At 38.2% G+C, this 22,559-nt stretch overlaps 1 protein-coding gene across 4 annotated transcripts in view; it reads right to left on the reverse strand.

The window, feature by feature from the left end:
• The window catches only part of F5 (coagulation factor V), a 72,917-nt gene that overhangs the window by 36,384 nt on the left and 13,974 nt on the right, over positions 1 to 22,559 (reverse strand). For all 4 annotated transcript variants that reach the window (XR_015553877.1, XM_087437798.1, XM_087437800.1 and 1 more), the window contains exons 4-7: positions 12,655 to 12,867; positions 11,321 to 11,464; positions 8,390 to 8,611; positions 6,932 to 7,097 (exon numbers count right to left, since the gene is read on the reverse strand). Coding sequence is in view for 3 of the 4 variants with exons in the window: in XM_087437798.1 (XP_087293924.1) it covers positions 6,932 to 7,097; positions 8,390 to 8,611; positions 11,321 to 11,464; positions 12,655 to 12,867 (745 nt within the window). In the remaining variant the exon portion in view is untranslated. The remainder of the gene's footprint in view (positions 1 to 6,931; positions 7,098 to 8,389; positions 8,612 to 11,320; positions 11,465 to 12,654; positions 12,868 to 22,559) is intronic.

Consider the following 22,559-nt stretch of genomic DNA (forward strand, 5'->3'; position numbering starts at 1 on the left):
GGCTTGAAAATATTTTCTCCCATTCCATAGGTCACCTTTTCATTTAGTTAATTGTTTCTTTTGCAATGCAGTAGCTTTTTAGTTTGATGTAGTCCCATTTGTTTATTTTTGCTTTGTTGCTGGTGCTTTTGCTGTTATATCCAAAAAAATCATTGTAAAGACCAGTGTCAAAGAGCTTCTTCCTTATGTTTTTCTCCTAGTTACACATAAGTCTTTAATCCATTTTGAGTTCATTTTTGTGTATACTATAAGCAAAGGGTCCAATTTCATTCTTTTGCATGTGGATATCCAGTTTTCCCAACATCATTTATTGAAGAGATTATCTTTGCCTTATTGTGTATTCCTAGTGCCCTTGTCAAAGATTAGTTTACCATATATGCATGAGTTTATTTCTGGGCTCTCGATTCTGTTCTGTTGGTCTAAGTATCTGTTTTTATGCCATTATTATACTGTTTGATTACTATAGCTTTGTAACAGAGTTTGAAATCAGGAAGTGTGATGCCTCCAGCCTTGCTCTTCTTGCCCAACATTGCTTTGACTATTTAGGGTCTTTTGTGGTTCCATGTGGATTTCAGGATTGTTTTTTCTATTTCTGTGAAAAATGCCATTGGAATTTTGACAGGGATTGCATTGAATCTGTGGATTGCTTTGGGTAGTATGGACATTTTAAGAAAATTAATTCTTCTAATCCATGAACATGGGACATCTTTCTATTTGATTGTGTCTTCTTCAATTTCTCTCATTAGTGTCTTATAGTTTTCAGTGTATAGATCTTTCACCTCCTTGGTTAAATTTATTCCTAAGTATTTTATTCTTTTTTTATTCTATTGTAAATGACATTGCTTTGTTAGTTTCTGTTTTGGATAGTTCATTGTTAGTGTACATAAATGCAACTGATTTTTGTATGCTGACTTTGTATCCTGCAACTTACTGAATTCTTTTATTAGTTCTATTAGATTTTTGGCAGAGTCTTAATGGTTTTCTATACATAAAATCACGTTATCTGCAAATAGAAACAATTTTACTTATTCCTTCCTGATTTGGATGGCTTTTATTTCTTTTCCTTGCTTGATTGCTTTGGCTAGGCTTTCCAGTACTATGTTGAAGAAAAGTGGTGAGAGTAGACACCCTTGTCTTGTTCTTAACCTTAGAGGAAAAGCTTTCAGCTTTTCACCATTGAGTAGGATGTTAGCTTTGAGTTTGTCATGTATGGCCTTTATTATGTTGAGGTACATTCCTTCTATACCTAACTTGTTGAGAGTTTTTATCACGAAACGGTGTTGAATTCTGTCAAATGCTTTTTTTGCTTCTATTGAGATGATCATATGATTATCTTTCATTATATTAATGTGGTGTATCACATTTATTGATTTGTGCATGGTGAACCATCCATGTATCCTAGGGATAAATCTCACTTGATCATCGTGTATGATCATTTTAATGTGCTATTAGATTCAGCTTGCTAATATTTTGTGGAGGATTTTTTGCACCTATGTTCATCAGGGATATTGGCCTATAATTTTCTTTTCTTGTAGTGTCCTCATCTGTTTTTGGTGTGAGGGTAATGCCAGCCTGGTACAATAAGTTTGGAAATGTTCCCTCCTCTAATATTTTGGAAGAGTTTGAGGATAACTGTTAATTCTTCTTTAAATGTTTGGTATAATTCACCCAAGAAGCCATCTGGTCTTGGGCTTTTCTTTGTTTGGAGTGTTTTGATCACTGATTCAGTCTTCTTACTTGTTATTGGTCTGTTTTGATTTTCTGTTTCCTCATGATTCAGTCTTGGTAGCGTGTACATTTGTAGGAGTTTATTCATTTCTTCTAGGTTATGCAATTTGTTGGCATATAATTGTTCAAAATTATAATTTTATTTATTTTAGTCCTCTCTCTTTTTTCCTCGGTTAGTCTAGCTAAAAGTTTGTCAATTTTGTTTATCTTTTCAAAAAAACAAATCTTAGTTATGTTGATCTTTTCTATTATCTTTCTAGTCTCTGCCTCATTTATTTCTTCTCTAATCTTTATTCCCCTCTTCTGGTAACTTTGGGCTTAGTTTGCTCTTTTTTTTTTTTCTAGTTCCTTGTGGTATAAAGTTGGGTTGTTTATTTGAGACTTTCTTTTTTTTTTAAATGTAGGCATTTATTGCTATAAACTTACCTCTTACAACTGTTTTGCTGTATTCCATAAGTTTTTCTGTATACCATAAGTTTTAGTATGTTGTGTTTCCATTTTCATTTGTCTCAAGATATTTTTTGATTTCCCATTTAATTTCTTTTTTGACCCATTGGTTATTCAGGATACTGTTGTTTAATTTCCACATATTTGTGAATTTTCCAATTTTCCTTCCATTATTAATTTCTAGTTTCATACCACTGTGGTCAGAAAAGATACTTGGTATGATTTCAATCTTCTCAGTGGCCTAACATATGATGCATCCTAGAGATGTGCACTTGGAACTGCTGCTGTTAGATGGAATGCTTTTTATACATCTGTTAGGTCCACTTGATCTATAGTGTTATTCAATTCCACTGTTTCCTTATTGATTTTAGGTCTAGATGATCTATCTATTGTTTAAAGTGGGGTATTGAAGTCCCCTACTATTATTGTATTGTTGTCTATTTCTCCCTTCAATTCTGTTAATATTTGCTTCATACATTTAGATGTTCCAAGGTTGGGTGCATATATATTTACAACTGTTATAACCCCTTTATCATTACATAGTGTCCTTGTCTCTTGTGATAGTTTGACTTAAAGTCTATTTTGTCTTATATAAGTATAGCCCTGTTTTCCTTTGGTTACCATTTGCATGGAATATCTTTTTATCCCTTCACTTTTAACCTATGTGTGTCCTTAAAACTAAAGTGAGTCTCTTGTAGGTAGCATATTGTTGGATTTTGTTTTTGTTTAATCCATTCAGCCACTCTGTGTCTTTTGATTGGAGAATTTAGTCCACTTACATTTAGAGCAATTACTGATAGAAAAGGACTTACTACTGCCATTTTGTTAATTATTTTCTGACTTTTTGTAGTTCTTTTGTTCCTTTCTCTCTCTCTTGCTGTTTTCCTTTGTGACTTGATTTTTTGTGTGGTATGCTTTTATTCCTTTCTCTTTATCTTGTGTGTATCTGCTAGAGGTAGAGGTTTTTGCTTTGTGGTTACCATGAGGCTTACATAAAACATCTTATAGTTCTAACAGTTTATTTTAAGCTGATAACAACTTAAATTCAATCACATAAAAAACTGTACTATTACTACCTCCCCCCACATTTTATGTTATTGAAGTCACTCTTTACCTCTTTTTATATTGTGTATTCATTATAAAGTGTTGTAGCTTTAGTGATTTTAATACTCTCACCTTTAATTTTACACTAGAGTTAAAAGTGATTTATGCACCACCATTACAGTATTAGAATATTCTGAATTTGACTATATATTTACCTTTACCAGAGAATTTTAGTCTTTCATGTTGTTGCTTAGCATCCTTTCATTTCACCTCGAAGAACTCCTTTTAGCATTTCTTATACGGCAGGTCTAATGATGTTGAACTCTCTCAGCTTTTCTTTGTCTGGTATGTCTCTATCTCTCCATTTCTGAAGGGAATCTTTGCTAGGTGTAGTATAGTATTCTTGGCTGGCAGTATTTCTTTTCTTTCAGCACCTTAAATATATCATCCCACACTCTCCTAGCCTTAAAGGTTTCTGCTGTGAAATCTGCTGATAGCCTTATGAGGGTTCCCTTGTAGATGACAAGTTGCTTATCTCTTGCTGCTTTCAGAATTTTCTCTTTATCTTTGACTTTTGACAATTTGATTATAATATGTCTCAGAGTAATCTTCTTTGGGTAGATCTTGCTTGGGGTCCTTTGATCTTCATGAATTTGTATGTCCATATATCTCACAAGATTTAGGAAATTTTCAGCCATTATCTTTAAATAAGCTTTCTGCCCCTTTCCCTCTTTCTTCTCCTTCTGGAACTCTCATGATGCATATATTAGTCCTTTTGATGATATCCCATAGGTCCTGTGAGCTTTTTTCACTCTTTTTCTTTTGTTCCAGTAACTGGATAATTTCAAATTACTTGTCTTCAAGTTTGCTAAATCTTTTTTATGCATGATTGAGTCTGCTAATTGAAGTTCTCTATTGAATTTTTCAATTCTGTCATTGTATTCTTCAGCTCCAGGATTTCTGTTTGATTATTTTATTTTATTTTTTTGTGAGGAGGACCAGCCCTGAGCTAACATCCATGCCAATCCTCCTCTTTTTGCTGAGGAAGACTGGCCCTGGGCTAACATCCATGCCCACATTCCTCTACTTTATATGGGGTGCCGTCACAAGCGGTGCATTGGTGTGTACCTGGGATCTGAACCCCGGGCCGCCACAGCGGAGTGCGCGCACTTAACTGCTATGCCACAGGGCCAGCGCCTGTTTGATTATTTTTTTATAGCTTTTATTTCTTTATTAAACTTCTCATTTTGTTCATGTATTGTTTTCCTGATTTTGTTTAGTTGCCTGTCTGTGTTCTCTTGCATATGTTCTCATTGAGCTTTTTTAAGATGATTATTTTGTGTTTTTTTTTTTTTTTTTTTAAAGATTTTATTTATTTATTTATTTGTTTTCCCCCCAAAGCCCCAGTAGATAGTTGTATGTCATAGCTGCACATCCTTCTAGTTGCTGTATGTGGGACGCGGCCTCAGCATGGCCGGAGAAGCGGTGCGTCAGCGCACACCCGGGATCCGAACCCGGGCCGCCAGCATCGGAGCGCACGCACTTAACCGCTAAGCCACTGGGCCGGCCCAAGATGATTATTTTGAATTCTTTGTCAGGAAATTTGTAGATCTGCTTCTTTCACATCAGTTACTGGAGTTTTATTAGTTTCCTGATGTGGTGTCATTTTTCCTGATTCTCTCTGATTCATATAGCCTTGTGTTGGTGCCTGTGCATTTGAAGGAGCAAACACCCTCTTCCAGTCTTTGGAGACTGATTTTGGTAGGTAAAGACCTTCTCCTGTCAGGTCTCTGGGCTGATGGGCTTGCCTCTGGGATCACAGTCAGGTGAGGTTGGAACCAGGTCATGTGGCTGCTACTGGGCCTCCAGCAGTGTCTGTGTTGGCAGGCCTTTTACCAGAGGCTCAGGTGGGTATGGATCCTCTCTGGTCCCTGGGAAGATGGGACTGCCTCCAGGACCTTGGTCAGTAGAGCTGGTGTACTGGGGCAATGGTTCACTTCAAGGTCTGCAGTTGGGTTCACAAATGGCGGGCCTTTTACTAGGTGTGTATATGAGTGTGGCTCCCATCTGGTCCTTGGGAGGGTTCCCACCAGCTCACTGGGTGGGTCCCTGGGTGGGCAGGATTGCTCCTGAACTGCAGCTGGGACAGCTGGACCTGTGTTACAGGGCTGCTTTAAGATCTGCACTGGGACTGCAGGCCAGCCTCCAGGGCATGGATGGGTGTGACTCCCAGTGAGTCCTTGAGCAGGCAGGACTACTCCTGGACCATGGCTGGGAGAGGCTGGAGCTGGCTACGGGGCTGCATCAAGATCCATAGTCAGACTGAGTTCTGTAAGCTAGCCTCCAGGATAATGGATAGGTAAGACTCCTCCTGGGTCCCTTGTCAAATGGTGCTGGTGGCAGGACCAAGGCCAAGTGGGGCTATGGCTGAGTCCAGAAGTAGATGAGTCTGTTTCCAGGTTTGCAGCTGGGACCATAGTCAGCAAACCTACCAACTGAGCAAGGACTTGCCTTCTCAAAACAGCCTTCCTTAGTCTTGGCTTCCACTGGGATTTTGCAAGTTCCTCCCTTGATCCCAAAACTCTCACAAAGGCACTTTTGCTTGTAGATGGCTGTCAAATTACTGTTGTTTTTGGGGGATACAAGTAGGGGACCTCCTATTCTGCTATCTTGCTCCAGTGACTTTTTAATTTAACAATATATCTTAGAGAACTTTTTATATTAGTACGCAGAGAGTGTTTGCATCCTTTTTTTTAAACAGATGCATAGTATTTCATTGTATGGATGTACTATAACTTATTAAACTAATTTCCTATTGATGGACATTTTTACTGGGTGTGTAGATGGGTGTGCCTCCCTTCTGGTCCTTCGCAGGGTTCCCACCAGGTCTTGTTTCCAATTTTTTGCTACTACTAACAGGGCAGCAGTGAATATCCTGTACATACATCATTTCCCCTGTGAACAAATATATCTATATAGTAAATTCCCAGAGTGGGATTGCTGGGTCAAAGGGTATACACATTTATAATTTTGATACATATTGCCAAATTATCCTCTAGAACAGCTTTTCTGATTTACTCTTCCCCCAGCAATATATGATAGTGTTTGTTTCCCGTAGCCTTGCCGACAGATTATGTCATCTGGAATTGTAAGTCTGATAGGTGAAAAATAGTATTTCAGAGAAGTTTAATTTGCATTTTTCTTATTGAGAGTGAGCTTGAGTATTTTTCAAGTGTTTAAGAGCTATTTGAATTTCCAAATTTCTTAATCTCCCTGACCCATTGCCTAATCTACAAAATAAAGAAGAGCTGTTTCTAATTTGTAGAGTTAAAGTGAAGCTTTAAGAAAGGGTTTAACATAGTGCTTGGAATAGCAAGCATTCAAGTGGCAGCTGCCATGACTACTACTACTACTACTACTATTACTACTACTACTACTACTACTACTACTACTACTGCTGCTGCTGCTGCTGCTGCTGCTGCTGCTGCTACTACGACGACGATGACTACTACTACTACTATTATAATAATGCGGAGTTCCCTTGGTGAGTTTGGGGTAATTCCAGATTGATTTGAATAAGAAGACCTGAATGGAATCCAATACATGTATTCACTAGAGAGCTGTCAACTCATGACATTTCACCCCACACATCTAGGACCCGCTGGACTATGTCTTGAATCTTTGCACAATGATAAGAATCCCCAAAACTCACTTGTCCATGTTCGCTGGTATCATAGGTGCGTAGTCCCAAATGACTTCCTCTGCAGCAATGAAGTATTCCCACCTCTTCATGTGCCGCCTCTGCTCGCGAGTTAGTTTCTTAGGATTCCGGGTTTTCTTTGCGCAGTTTTTAATGTCTATGTAAGCCTTCATCTCAGCTGAGTTAGGATGTCAAGACAGTGAAAGAATTTGAGAGAGGAAATTAAGGCTGATGAAAATGCATATCTTTTAAATAAATTGTGGAAGCTTTAAACAATAGCAGTGACAGTAATGCTCAGGCAACTTTTGAACATTTTGGTTTGGAGCTTTTTCAGCACAATAGGGAAGGGGGCAAGAATAAAAAGCAAGGGAAAGAGAGGATGGGTTAGGGAAAAAACTTGGAAAGATTTCCTGTGTTTCTTCCAGAGAAAGAAAATCTCTCGTAATTTCCAGATCCTTAAAACCTTATGACTTAGGTCTTTTTGATTTCTCATTTTGCCTATCATCTGTCTCTTTATTTGTAAAATGAAGATAATATTAGTACATGCTATACAAAATTGTTAAAAATTGAATAAGTTAATACAAAAAAATTTAACCTCAATAATGTTAGTTTTGTTGTTGTTATTTTACCATTATTTGGGACTCTGTCTTCTAGGGATATTGTGACAATTTCATTACTTCAAATATAATTTTGACTGCTTAGTGTGGAAAGATAACGAAATGATCCCATGAAGTGTCTCTTCCTATGTATCTTGCTTTTATACACATTATTTTGGTAACAAAATGATTTCCTATAGTGATATCATTTACTTATGATTTAATCTCTGTTTACACAAACCTCCTTCCAATAGTTTTAAAGCAACAATGTATATTAGAACAATTAGCTATTTTATTTACATAATACCACTTAACAACCTGAGCTAATTTTTTTTCTCACCAGAATTCACTGATGTTCTTTAAAGCCCACTCCTCATCTGTTTAAATATTATGTTTGATCCATTCAACACACATCCATTGGGTTCCTCTTTGTGCCAGGCTTTGTGCTCATCTTGTTATAAAAGAAATTCTTTCATGTTACAACCTTTACACTTTCTGTAACTTGGTGCTTCTATAAATTTGCAGATGTTTATCTTGTTCTAGCATCTGGGTCTTTTCCCTTAGCTACATATTAAATACCTCAAGAAAGAATATGTATGCATTTGTTTTCTTCCTCCCTTCTCCTTTCGAGGAAGTAGAGACTTCTTCAGGTTTTGTTTCACGTTTTAAAATCTTTGTCAATGACTCCACTTCCTCAATCCCCAACTAACTGGTTATAAGTCTAAGAGCAGAGTATCTAAATTCTGTTCTCAGGGACCAAGGCATGTATTCTGGAGTGTGGGTGGCTTGAAAGGACAAAGGAGAAGGAGGGAGTTAGTGCCTGGGGAGAAAGGATCCTACATTCATAAGCAAGACTATTGGAAGAGTTTCTTGCCTTGAAAATGTTTTGGGATGAGAGACGATATGATCCACTTTCCCTCTGGGCTCACAGTCATGTTGGCAGTAGTGGACGTGGCACTGACAAGGCTGATGGCTGAGATCTTATGATGGTTCTGCTCCAGGACCTGGCCGTTGAAATGAATGGAGAAGAGTTCTGGCCCAGAGCTCATTCCAATCAGATGCCAGCTGATGTGGTCATTGGCACAAACTGTTATATCTGAGAGAGATGGAGAGATGGGGGCCAAAACAGGCAGTCAGCACTCTGTGATAAAATATTCACTAAGCAGATACATACTGCGCACTTGCTATGTATCAGGCATTGTGCAACGTTCTGGGGATATAGACACTCCAATCGTGGTTCCTGCCCTAGAAAAGCAGACATCTGAGTGACGGACAAACAAGCAGTCACAACTCATTGCAATAAGTGTACTACAGAGGTAAGAATAGAGCCCAGAGATGGGGGACATTACTTCCAAAACACAGGGATTGCTAAGAGATTAGGCCAAGGAGGGAACCAAATAGGTGACAAACCATTCTGATTTACCCAGACTGAGGGGTTTCCCAGGATGCAGGTCTTTCAATGTTAGAACTGGGAGAGTCCTGGGCAAGCCTGGGCAGTTGGTCACTCTAGAACCAATCTGGACTTAGGTGGAGGGAGTCGCTAGAGCCTCCAATAGCAACTCAGTTCAAGGGCCTAATCCTCTCAGCTGGATAGAGGTCAAAGCTCTGCCTAAGGGAAGAAGATGTGAAGATGAGTTAAGGATTTTATATTGCTTCTTTACCTACTTGTTGATTATTTTAATGACAAGGCAATGAATTACTTTGTGAGTTATAGGCTTTCCTTAAAATGCAGTGGACATGTCCTCATTACGCTGGGCCACTGGGAGCATTTCATGGATGGAGTAATGAGAACTGAGTACAAAAGCTGAATTTTGCTCCTTCTTTGCTCCCACAGTGACTGGGAACACACCAGTTTGCTCTGTGGGAGATTCCAACCCTGGCTTCTATCCTTGGCTTGGGTTTTAAATTTCAGATCCATAATCACTAGACACTAGATCTTGGGGCTGAGAATCCGTCCCTTACCCACAGAGGGGCTGAGGGGCTTGTCTTTTTTAGCAGACTGTTGTAACAAGGCAGAGATTCCTGGTATCTCAAGTGAGAACAAGGAGCTAGAACCTGAGAACAAGAAGCTAGAAGGTAGGAGGCTTTGATGGAACCATTTATCCACCCCAAAGAAATGCTCAGATTGAGTTGAGCATTTAATACATTTGTCTTAGCATTTGTCCTGTTTATTCAATTCCTACTGTTACATAGGGCAGTTCTACAAGTATTAACTTTTCTCAGTTTCTACTAATGACATTTCCCTACCCTGCCTCTCTTAACCCCAACTACTCTGTCTTTTTCAACTATAAATTTATAAACTCTATGCCCTGATCAAGTTATTAATTTTTATTTTTGTGCATATGGTTTGCTTTTGGGGACTTCTATCTATTTACAGAGATGATTCACTCTGCCAGCACACAGATACAATTTCTCTTTTGACCACTCCCCTCTAAGGCCCATAGTACTGGACATGCTATTTTTTTTTTGTGAGGAAGATCAGCCCTGAGCTAACATCCATGCCAATCCTCCTCTTTTCTTTTTGCTGAGGAAAACTGGCCCTAGGCTAACATCCATGCCTATCTTCCTCCACTTTATACGGGATGCCGCCACAGCATGGCCTGACAAGCGGTGCTTCAGTGCGAGCCCAGGATCCGAACCCGGGCTGTCAGCAGTGGAGCGTGCGCACTTAACCGCTACGCCACGGGGCCGGCCCATGGACATGCTATTTTATATGTAAAAAAATTCTTAAACACCCTTTGCACCAGGATAGATGGTTAATGCATTTTTGTAAGTAAGCACATTGAGACAATTAACTGCTAAGGACCACCCTAAGGCAGAGAAGTAAGCAAGGTTTGAACTCAGATCTCCTAAGGTAGACATCAGTTAACTAAATTTTGGAACTGTGAATCAAAACCCAGAGTCAGCTGAGTGTGTTGGTAACAACCCACACAGGAAAGTGGAGTCAAATGAAATAGAACACAATTTAAAAGCAGTGTCCAGACCTCAACTCTTGACAAGTTTTGTTTTTAGCAACTGAAGCCATTTGTGATTTTCAGATATAGAGAATGGCCTCTGAGAAGGTTAGTGTTTTGAAGTATGGTTTATGTAATATTTAATAAAGTAATATTTTCATTTTTCCATTTTTTCCCTCAGTATCTTTGGTTCTAAGTCACTTCTATCAGAGAGAAGTAGAAATGGTCTAGATGGAAGTCAGTTTTTTGTTTTTCTCTTAACACTTGCTATGATTTTGCTTTTTCACAAGAGTCTACATGCAAATAGAAAGAGAAAACATCCTACATGCCATTGAATATGACTCCTCCATCACCTTTGAAAATGTTAGTAGTATTTTTGTTTGTTGGGTATTTTTCCTAATCTCTTGTTCATCTTCACTCTAACTGTCTTCATTGCATTCTTCCTACTAGGGATTGACCTTGAACTTCTGTCCTGTAGGGCTTCCTCTGTGGAAGAAGGCATGGTCACCATGCAGCAGGGACCACAGAACTCACTGAAGGAGACTGAACTTATATCCTGGAGGTCTCCCTGGAGAGCAGGCCAAGGTGAAACCTGCTCAGAGCACTACATCTACTAACGCATCACACTCCTTCTCTTAGGTAGCCTCCAATTTGTCTGTTGTATTTGCTGGTTTGACAGAAAAAAAGATGATAAAATCTTGAGAAGCACTTAACTAGATTACGTTACCTTTCTGATTAGGAGTTGAAAAATAGTGAGTATGGTCAACTTCCCTGGTGCCTTGAGGAAAACAAAGGAACCAAAGGTACTAATGACTCTACTGTTGTTGGATAGTGCACAGCCCACATGTTACCTGGCATCGTCCCATTCACATAGCCATTGACTGTGTACATTAGGGATGATGACTTGTTCCAGCTCTTGCTTTCATCAAACACAGCAAACATCAGCACGTGTTGCTTGTCAAACATCTTCTGCATCCCATCATCAGTTAGGGTGCCTGTAAAAAAAAAGACATAGTTTTCAATAGCATCCCAGATAGAAGACTCTCATTAGCTATTCCTAGATAGCAAAGACTTTAAGGCAAGCAACCAATCATAATAATATCAACTTTAAAACGTTCTTATTTTAAAAAATAGCATCTTTATCAAGCAATAATGATTTCTTATTAAAATCCTGGTGCCACATTAAGTGTTTTCTCACACCTCATAGCCTAGAGGAATGTGGCTTTAAAGGTAAATTTGATCTGGCACAGAGAAAAAACACTTGGTGACTGTCAAGACTTTAGTGAAAGTATACATTTCCTCCAGTGTCCACAGGCCAATACCTAGCTGCCATAGCTGGTTGGTAAAAGCACACCCTCCAACTTTAATACAGCCACCTTGTCCCATCTAATGGGGCACTAGACAATTGGTTGAGAGGGTCAAGATCAATCCATTCTCACATGAGGAAACAATGCAGCTGATAGTAAAATGAAAGAAGAGCTTTTTATAAGTTTTAATTTTTTTCAGTGCCATCACAGTATCTTCTATATACCAGGCAGTGAAAACATGTATTTGTGTAGTGAATAAATGAATTAGGAATGTATGTATGTAGGTATGCATGTATGTATAGACAGATGGTGAGTCCATCACATTATTTCCCACCGTGCAGTTCATTGTGCTTGTTTGTTCTAATGAAAGATGAGCTGAATTATTTCGGGGTAAAATGAAAATCGAAGCTTGCTCCTAAGAAGCTCAGCCAATGAAATTTCTTATAAAGTCAGGTGAGCGTCTTTGAAACCTACAACCCGAAGTGGGAGTTTTGCTTGTTTGTAGACCAGCTGCCAACCCAAACCTCAGATATGTTAGTCAAAGTTCTTTCCAAGTACTCTCAGCAGAATATAGGCTGCTGCACACTTTCAAAAAGACTTGGCCTTGATGTAAATGTTACAGATCATACAGGTACGGCAACAGAACGTACTCTTAAACAGGACTTACTTGGGAGAGGCTCCCAGGACTGAGAAGAGGAGGGATTGGAAGAAAGAGAGGAGGATTCCAAACCCTAAAGTGTCAATGTCAAACAATGTTCTGGTTTCTGCACACTTCTCCCTTTGCTTGATTTACAAAAAGGTACCAAGACTCTCCCAAGCCCCATTCGATTATAGTACTCCTTACCCCCCCCCATCTTTGTTGTTTTTTTTCTTTTTACCTTTCTTACAAATAAGCAGAGGTCCAATCAGCCCAGAGTTGAAGTCCTGTATCAGATTTTCATAGGAGTAATAGATATGTGTGAGGCATGGAGGGTCATCATGGGTGGGCCCACTGTCCTCAGTGATATGCCATTCATAGGTATATTCTCGGCCTGGAGCTACAGCATCATCCATCCTCTCCACAGGGAATGTGTGGTCAGGGTAGGAAGCACCTGGAGAAGTTAAAGCAGTGAAAACATCTGGACAGTTTCTGAGGGCTACTTTTTCATCACTTTCAAATCTGGGGAACATAAGATATCCATAGAGATATAGTGGACCTTCGTTATTTGGAAAGATTCACATATATCCACTTCTATGTCTATGTAATTATAAAGGCCTTGAGTCCATGGTGATCTGAAATGAATAAGAAATGTTACTAGTACGTTAATTAAGATTTAGCAAGTTAATTTTGCACAGTACCTAAATAATTATTATTTAAATATAATCAGAGAATTGAATCACCTTTCATCAGTAATTCATCTCAGAATGTGAGAATGGGTTATATTTTCTCTGTGGTACTTGACAAGACACTCATATTTACCTGCCTGTTAGCATGGGATGTAAGTACACTCAGAGCTGTTTATATGTTGTTTTGTTTTGCTCTGTAAGTGTTTCATATGTTCTTTCCAACTGCTGCTACCCTCAGCCCTATTTTATTGCTTTATCACATCTCGACCATCTGATTATCCCAACCCTTTCCCCAGAGTCTTAGAGTCTAGTTCCTATATGCAGTCTAGCTGTCCTTGTGAGTATGAAATGTGTCTACCCTCTGAAGTTCAGATGTCTTATTTTAGTTCTTTGTGTATCCAGAGACCCACCATTAACACTTTTATGTATACTCAACTTTCCCTCCTGGGGAGAGAGGAGGAGGATGTAGAAATTGTTCTTACTTATTGAAGAGAGGGAACTAAGACACTGAAGATTAAAAGAAGTGCAGAGGGTTGGATGGGGCTTTCAACAACAAAAGGAAGATGTGGCTAGTGATGGAGCAAGTGAGGTCAGGAAGGAGAGAGGTCAGTGTCATAGACAGCTAAGTGGGAAGGGCAGTTTCCTTTGTCTGAGGCATTCCTCAGACAAAGGTGAAAGTTTCACTATCATCAGCTGATGCCAGAATTTCTCTTTGGGATGCAGTTGCCTTTGGTACAACAGCTTGATAAATTCCTTGAGGTCGGAGGTGAGACCATCAGAGTGTAGATGTGGGCATACGAGAAGGATCAGAAAAAAGGGCTAAAACATTTTACATGATGGGGTAAAGAGCCAGTGGAAACTATTCTTACTGAAGTGACTGTACTTTGTGAAAACAGAAATGGTTAATTTCTTTCCTTCTTTCCCTTTCCCTGTTCCTTTTCTTCTCCTCTTTATTTCTCCCTCTCTGCTCCCTTTTTCCCTTCTTCCCTCCCTCCTTCTCTCTCTATTCCTTTCATCATCTTTATTGAGGTATAAATTGCATAGAATAAAATCCACCAATTTTAAGTACAATATTTGCTGAGTTTTGACAAATGTGTACAGTTCCATAGCTGCAATCACAATCAAGGTACAGAACAGTTCCACCACTCCAAAAAGTTTCCTTGGGCCATTTGTAGTCAATACCTTCCCCTAACCTCTGGGCCCAGGCAACCACTGATCTGCTTTCTATCATTATATTTTGCTTTCCTATAATGTCATATAAGTGGAATAATACATTATATATCCCCTCGTGTTTGATTAGTGTTAATTAGTATGGTATATCTTTTTCCATCCTCTACTTTTTACCTATCTTTGTCTTTAAAGTGGATTTCTTGAGCTCAGCATAAAGTTGCATGTTGCTTTTGAGACAATCTTACAATGTGTCTCTTAGTTGTAGTGTTCTTCTCATTCACTTTTAATGTAATTATTGATATGGCTGGGTTTAAAATCTACCATCCTGCTATTGTTTTCTGTTTGTCCATCTGGTCTTTTTTTCTTCTTTCCTGCTTTCTTTTGAACCAATTGAGTATTTTTTTATGATTCCTTTTTGTCTCCACTATTGGCTTATTAGCTTTGCTTTGTTTTATTAGTGGCACTCTTCAGTTTACAATATACAACTTTAACTTATCGCAGTCTACTTGCTAATGATATTATACCATTTCACTTATAAGAAGCTTGCAATAGTATATTTCCATTTCCCCCCTCCCAGCGTTTGTGCTATTATTGTCATACATTTTACTTCTATACCCCACAATAAATTGTCATTATTTTTGCTTTAAAGTTTAAATAATCAATTATCTTTTCAAGACATTAAAAATGAGGAAAAATTTTCTCTATATTTACACATTTCTGGAACTTTTCATTCCTTCTTGTGGATCCAAATATCCCTCTGATATAATTTTTTTTGTGCCTAAAGGACTTCCTTTATATTTTTTCTGGTCTGCTAGTGAGAAATTATTTCTGTTTTGTGTGTCTAAAACAGTCTTTATTTTGTCTTCATTTTAAAAGGATATTTTTGCTCGGTATAGAACACTAAGTGGATAGATTACCCCCCCGCCCTCACCCCCAATAGTTTGAAGATGTCCCTGATTGTCCTCTGGCTTGTACTGTTTCTAATGATGTCTGGTATCACTCATATTTTTGTTCCTCTGTGTCTTTTTTTCCTCTGACTGTTTTTCACATTTTCTCTTTAACACTGGTTTTCAGCAACTTGATTATCATAGGCCTTGGTGTGATTTTCTTCATGTTTCTTCTTCTTGGTTTTGTCAAGTCTCTTGAATCTGTAGGTTTATAGTTTTCATCACATTTGGAAAGTTTTCAGCCACTATTTCTTCAAGTATTTTTTCTGTAGATTCTAGGATTCTAATTACACATATGTTAGACCACTTGATATTGTCACATAGCTCACTGATGCTCTGTTCATTTTGTTCAGTCTTTTTTACCTCCATGTTTTATTTTGGATAGTATCTATTGCTATGTATTAATGTTCTCTAATATTTTATTCCACAGTGTCTAAAGTGCTGTTAATCTCATCCAGTGTACTTTCCATTTCAGCTTTCATATTCATCTACAGAAGTTCCACTTATGTGTTTTTATATCTTCCATCTCTTCATCATGCTCATGCTTTTCTCTACTTTCTGGAACATATGGAGAATATTTATAATAGCCGTGTTAATGTCTTTGCCTGCTAGTCCTATCATCTCTTTCATTTCTAAATCTGTTTCTATTGATTGAGTTTTTTCTGGCTGTGGGTAATACTTTTCCTGCTTCTTTGGATGCTTGCTAATTTTTATTAACATTGTGAGTTTTACATGTTGGTTGCTGGATTTTGTTGCATTCTTGAACTAGTATTGAATTTTATGCTGGCACACAGTTAAGATACTTGGAGTCAATTTGATACTTTCAAGACTTGTTTTTAAAGCTTTGTTACCTCCTGAGCAGCCTATAGTCTAGACTGATTTTATCCAACTCCTGTTCCTTCTGATGATTCTACCTAATGCCCATTTATTAGGAGGTCTTTCCACTTTTGGTGGTGGGAACATAAACTATTCCCAGCCCTGTGTGTGGTCCAGGGATTGTTCTGTCTGTTTCTTTCTGGTGGTATTTTCCTTATCCTCAATACTTTCCTCACGTGCATATGCAAATCAGTACTTAGTTGAAGACTTGACGGGACCCCTCTGTAGCTTCTCAAGCACTCTTTCCTTGTGGCTGTACCATCCTCTCCAGGACTCTGCCCTACAAATCAGCTACTTTGGCCTACCCAAAGTCTAAACTCTGTTTCCTCAACTCAAAGAGACAGCTGAGCTCTGTTTTGGTTCACCCTCATTGTGTGGTGCCCTGGAAAATCTTCTCCAGGCAGTGAGCATGTATATTCATAGGGCCCACCTTGTTTCTTATTTTTCACTCAGGGATTATTCTCTTGCAGTGTCTGTTGTTCAATGTCTAAAAACTGTTGTTTCATATATTTTTTCTGCCTACCTAGTTGCTAAGCAAAGGAGTAAAGCTGATCCCTCAAGTCCAGAAGCCAAAGTCTGAGATGCTAAAGTTCTATATGAAATATTTTATGTTAGAGCAATGTTAGCTATCCTTGTCTAATTACCCATTATCAGGAAAATCTATTCCACTCACAAACACTGATGCCCGGCATCAGATATGTTTGGGCTCTCCAGATGGGAGTGGGAAACAAGGCACATGCACCAAGCAGCAGTGGGGCATTTAGGCATTGCAGCAACATGCATGACTGTATCACATGAGGTTTTGAGCATGGAAGCCATAAGATAAAAGATAGAAGAGTTGAGTACGAATATCTAGATTTACTGAGATATTATCCATAGAACAGAGCATCATCTTTGTATGGATGAGAGAGAATACAGCAAAACTTGAAATAATATTATAGTCATTTCATTTGCCTTACAGATAGGAAACAAAGATGGACTTTAATACCCTCAGAAGCCACCAATTTATTGTTGGTGATTAAGCTGGTGGCACAGGGAAAAGAAGACTAGTTATGGCTGGATCATAAAGTCTTGACTGAAGACAGGAGACTGAATCAGGTTACTATTAGCTCAACACAAATCCAACTGTGTTAACTCATTCCATAAAACCTTAAAGAGCTTTGTCTTACCCATGATAAAGTCCAAGTTTGTTACCATGGCAGCTGAAGTCGTTCAGGAGTTTGCCCAGTCTACCTAGCCAGTGTCATATTCCTCTATACTTCTATGCTGTGCACATTTTGTACTCCAAAAGCAACCTAATACCTCCAAAATATAACCCAAGTTTACACTCTTCTCTGTATCTCTACTGCCATCATTCTAGGGTAAGTATAGACTCCAGAATTAGCCTCTTAGCTGGTCTCTGGGATTCTGGCACAAGAGTACTCTCCCAATCCATTTCCCACCCTGTAGAAAGAATGATCCCTGAAAACCCCAGATCTTACTTTGCCATATTCCTGCTTACAATCCTGACAGTGGCTTCTTATTTCACAAAATCCTTATCATGGACCACAAGTCCGTGTATTATCTACTCCTACTTCTCTCCCCATTCTCATCATGTGTGACTTTTTCCCTTGTCTACTATGTATCAGTCACTTGGGCCCCTTTTAATTCCCCAGGCATGCCATGTTCCATCCTACCTCAGGGTCTTTGCAGATACTATTTATTTCCTCTGCCTAGAATGTTCTTCTTCCCTTTCTTCCTTTGTACAAATATGTGCTCATTTTTCAGATGTGAACAAAATGTGAACTTACTCCTTCCTTGATCTCCATTGTGCTATGTATTTTTTCTTTTACAGCACTCATCACAATTTATAATTAAATATGTGTGAGATTAGATGATGTTTCACTTTTTCCTAGTAGATCATAATTTTGCATCGTGCACATTTCTGTCACCAGATTGAGAGCAACTCAAAGGCAGGTAGTAGATTGTATTTGTCTTAGTATCTCTGGTGACTTTCATAGTACCTGGCACAGAGAAGGTGTTCAAAGAAGGTTTATTGAACCCCTAATATTTAAGGTCCTAGAACCAAGGTCATCAAGTCTTAGCTCGTGGGTGTGTCAGGATTGCAGGGTATTAAAACAAATTTAAGGGGCTGGCCTGGTGGCACAAGCGGTTAAGTGTGCGCACTCCACTGTGGTGGCCCAGGGTTCGCCAGTTCAGATCCCGGGTGCGCACCAACGCACCGCTTGGCAAGCCATGCTGTGGCGGCGTCCCATATAAAGTGGAGGAAGATGGGCACGGATGTTAGCCCAGGGCCAGTCTTGCTCAGCAAAAAAAAAAAAGAGGAAGATTGGCAGATGTTAGCACAGGGCTGATCTCCTCACCAAAAAAAAAAAAATAAAAAAAAATAATTTAATGCCAACATTAACAATATGGAGATATTATATAAGAATCTGGACTGCTAGTTTCTCTTAAAAAAATAAATAAATAAAACCTGGAGATCTGGTGACACTGGACTCAATTCCTGTGTAGAATTTGGCTGGATCTGAGTCCTCACTGCCCCCTTCAGAAAAGACACTGGCTCTTTGATCACCAGTCCTTACTGGTGATTTTTTCATTTTTTCATTGTTACCCTCCTGGCTGCTGTAGGCATCTGACTTTGTGACTCTTCTGTTAGTGAAAATCTTAACATTGGACTCTGTTGTATCTTTTCTTGTTGTACCCAAAAGATAGTTTGACATTGATAATATTTACTACAGGCTGCACTTTCACTCTGTTGATAAAAAGTATTTGAGTATTAAAATGATAAGGAGCTGAGAAATGATAAAAGCTGAAATAACTTCCTGTGAGAAATAATATTATTCCGTTCTAAATCAAAAAGAAAAAAGAATTGATTACCTCTGGAAAGTTACAAAATAGCTTTGGTAGCAAAGCACAAACAAGACTGATAAGGAGAGTTGCCCTCTCAGGTCAAACCTTGTCTATTGACTGGAACTTGCCTGGCAAGTTGATGACCAGAGCTATCTTGAATTAAGCATACTGGCCCTTGTTCAATGCTTCATGCTTTGTGGCCTCATGAAGTTTTGTAACTATGATCCTATGGTCCTATAATGTTTCTGGACATGATGCTTCTGTTTCAGTTGTTAAAACATCATGGGGAAATCCTATAGTAGAAATGACATTCTTTCCATTGATTTCACAAGCTCTTAAAAGGACAAAACATGATATTCTTTGTAGGGTAAGAGATAATGTTTTAAGTTCTTCCTGTCTTTTTTTGGATAAATGTGTGCTCATCCTTCAGATATCAGCATGAATGTCAGCTTACTCATTCTCTGATCTCTAATTGTGATATATGTATCTCTCACAGCATTATATATCATATATATATTACAGCATTCATTACAATTTATAATTAAATATTTGTGAGATTATATGATTAATGATAAATTCTCCTGCCAGATTGTAGGAGAAAGTACATGAATTTTGGGGCCAGAATTGAAATTTCTTGGTTGTACCACTTGTTAACTGTGAATTTGGGAGTTTCTTAACTTTCCTTTTAGCCTCAATTTTCTCATTCATAAGATAATATAATCATTTTTCTAGCAATAATATTATTATTTTTGTTGGGTTATGAGGACTGGAAAATATATGTAGAATGCCTGGCAGCTAACCAATGCTATGGCAGCTTGTGGTAATACACATTAGTAATTTGGTTATTTCCTTTTCAGCCATTTTACAATTGATACAGCCTCTTTCCTTTATGTTTTACTTCTGATAAGATGTATCTTAAGTGTTCTTGAGTTCTCTTAACACATGCGAGAAACATTGAAGGTGGCGATGTGTCTATTCTAAAGGTGGTAAAAACTGGTAATAAGATTAGGTAACTGCTCACAATCACTAGCAGAATTAATAAATTTCAAAGTAAGAGGAAAATAATGCATAGTCTTTACTTTCTAATCCAGTCCTCAGTCTCTCAGTTTAGTTCAGTTGTCGTCATCATCATCGTCATTGTCACCATCATCTATGTTCCAGGTTCTGTGCTGGGTGCCTGGGCACAAATGTAAAGAAGACAGCCTGAGACCTTGAGGGGCTCACAGCCTGGTTAACAGTAGGGTATATGCTGGTGCCCTGGTTGTGACGGATTTCACCTCTAGATTTCTTTTTTTTTTTAACTCCTTTTTTTTTTGAGGAAGGTTGGCCCTAAGCTAACATCTGTTGCCAATCTTCCTCTTTTTTTCCTTTTTTATCCCCAAAGGCCCAGGAGATAGTTGTATGTCATAGTTGTACATCCTTCTAGTTGCTCTATATGGGACGCCACCTCAGCGTGGCTTGATGAGCAGTGCGTAGGTCCACCCCCCAGATCTGAACCTGCGAACCCTGGGCCGCTGAAGGGGAGCACGTGAACTTAACTGCTACACCACCGGGCTGGCCCCCCTCACCTCTAGATTTCTTCTAGGGCCACTTCAGTGGAGAAGCCACAGTTAGAACACATTGTTCATCTGGAATGAGAACCCACTAATATAAATATCTGAGAATCACCTAAGAGGCTGTAACACGTGCTAGATATAGCAGTGTGAATGATTTTCTAACGATATTAAACTTATTTTTAAATGGTCAGGGTTTCAAATCCAGGTTTATTTGAACACATAGTAGTTTTTAAGTATCTATCTAGTTAACCAAAGTAAATTACTGAGAATTTCACATTCATATGTTAGTTAAATATAAGATAAATTTCAAATAATTGAATGAATGATTTTAATTGAGTTTACTATACTACTAAAAAGTGAATTATGGGCAGCTTGAAATAAATAGAAAACAATATAGATTTGTACATGAGCGTAGATTCTATAATTATACTGAGTAAGGATTACTAATGAGATAGTTTGGGGATAATTTTATCAATGCTTCTATTCTTTTGATTTCAAAGTATTTTGTTTTACCTATAGTCTAGAATAAAATAGGCATATTCTACCTTTGATTTTGTAACCTACATAACATGAACGTGAAATATAAACAACCATTTAGAGGAAGCATTTATGAAACACATTTTTGGTGAATCTGATTTTGACTTTGTAATCAAAATAAAAAGTTAAAACTCTTAACTGGAAAGAGGAGAAATGAACAGGAAAGACTATTGAGCTACAGCACAAAACGTCCTTGTTCAGCTCCTCGCTGGAATAAATTCTTCATACAGGGTAGCTCTTTATTTTATATTCATTCCATTCTGTTCACTTTCTGCTCCATCCGTAGTCAGCTTTGTGATTTGTTTACTCTTGTCATGATCTACTAATTATTTGCCAAAAGGCTCTCAGTATTTTTTTTTTCAAATGTGAAATGGTGCGTACAAGCTTTGGGAAAGTGAAGTTACATCAAGAGCTGCTCTGGTCACCCATTAGGGTGCTCGTTCATGAAACCCTCCCTTGTTACTCATGTTTTTGAAGAGCTCCTTTCCTCTCCATTTAATAAACTTAGTGAATGCTTCAGTGTGCGTTCAAAGATTCAGAACATTCATTTGGAAGTGATAATTTAGGCAATGGGCAAATTAGAATGCTGACGTCTTATAAAGATCCTGGCTCCATTGCACAGGGCATGCAAGTCTCTTTTGAATGGGAGTTTACATTTTTGAGATTTATGAGAATTATTATATTAGCCATTACAGTTTGTTTCAGGTATTTATCATATACTTAAAGAAGTGTCTATATAAGGCCAAAATATTCAGAGGAAAAGTGAAAAATGTAAGCATCTACATGTCAAGCATTAGAATGTTTTAGAACATTCTAATTTGAACACTAAGTTTTCACATAAAGAATTTTGTAACACTTAGATGCAAAGAACGATCTTTGGTGGAAATTTTATTTTTTTATTTTTTATTCAGAGAGTTGGCTGGCCAGCAGACAGCTGAATATTATAGAACTAATTTTGTGGTCTAGTACTCACAATGCAACTCACACACTTAAAATGTGAGAATATAAATCAAAGAATAATATAGAGATTCACTATGAAACAAACTTTTAAAGGTAATTGACCAAAACAGCTCCAAAATCTGACTGAATAACAAAATTTGCTGAAAGGTGCAGCATTACAATTAAACAGTGCAGCGCACGCCAGCTACAGAGTTTCTGAAATTTTAGCTTCAAAGTGAAACTCTTTTAGTGATAGAAAGTTTTAAAATGACTAGGTCCAGTTGCACATATTTTGTTGCTGGCTTAAAAACATGTTCCTATTAAATACATGTATAAAGTAAATCCTCTTGTAAGGATTTTTATAAATCGCGATTTGTCGTATGTACGGCTGAGATTTCTCTCAGGCACACGTGGGGAGGGGGTGCAACGGGGAGTAGTTTGGAAACACCAAGCTACAAGTTGGCATTTCTGTCAGCTGCTGCCAATTTATGGCTGAAAGGCCACCGTGAGACTTCCACACTGAGGACGACAACATCTTCCTGGACCAGAACTCAGATTTCCAACCATCTCCTAACTAAAGCA

The sequence above is a fragment of the Ceratotherium simum genome, chromosome 2 (genome assembly GCF_057802395.1).
Source record: "Ceratotherium simum simum isolate JZ-2026a chromosome 2, ASM5780239v1, whole genome shotgun sequence".
NCBI lineage: Eukaryota > Metazoa > Chordata > Mammalia > Perissodactyla > Rhinocerotidae > Ceratotherium > Ceratotherium simum.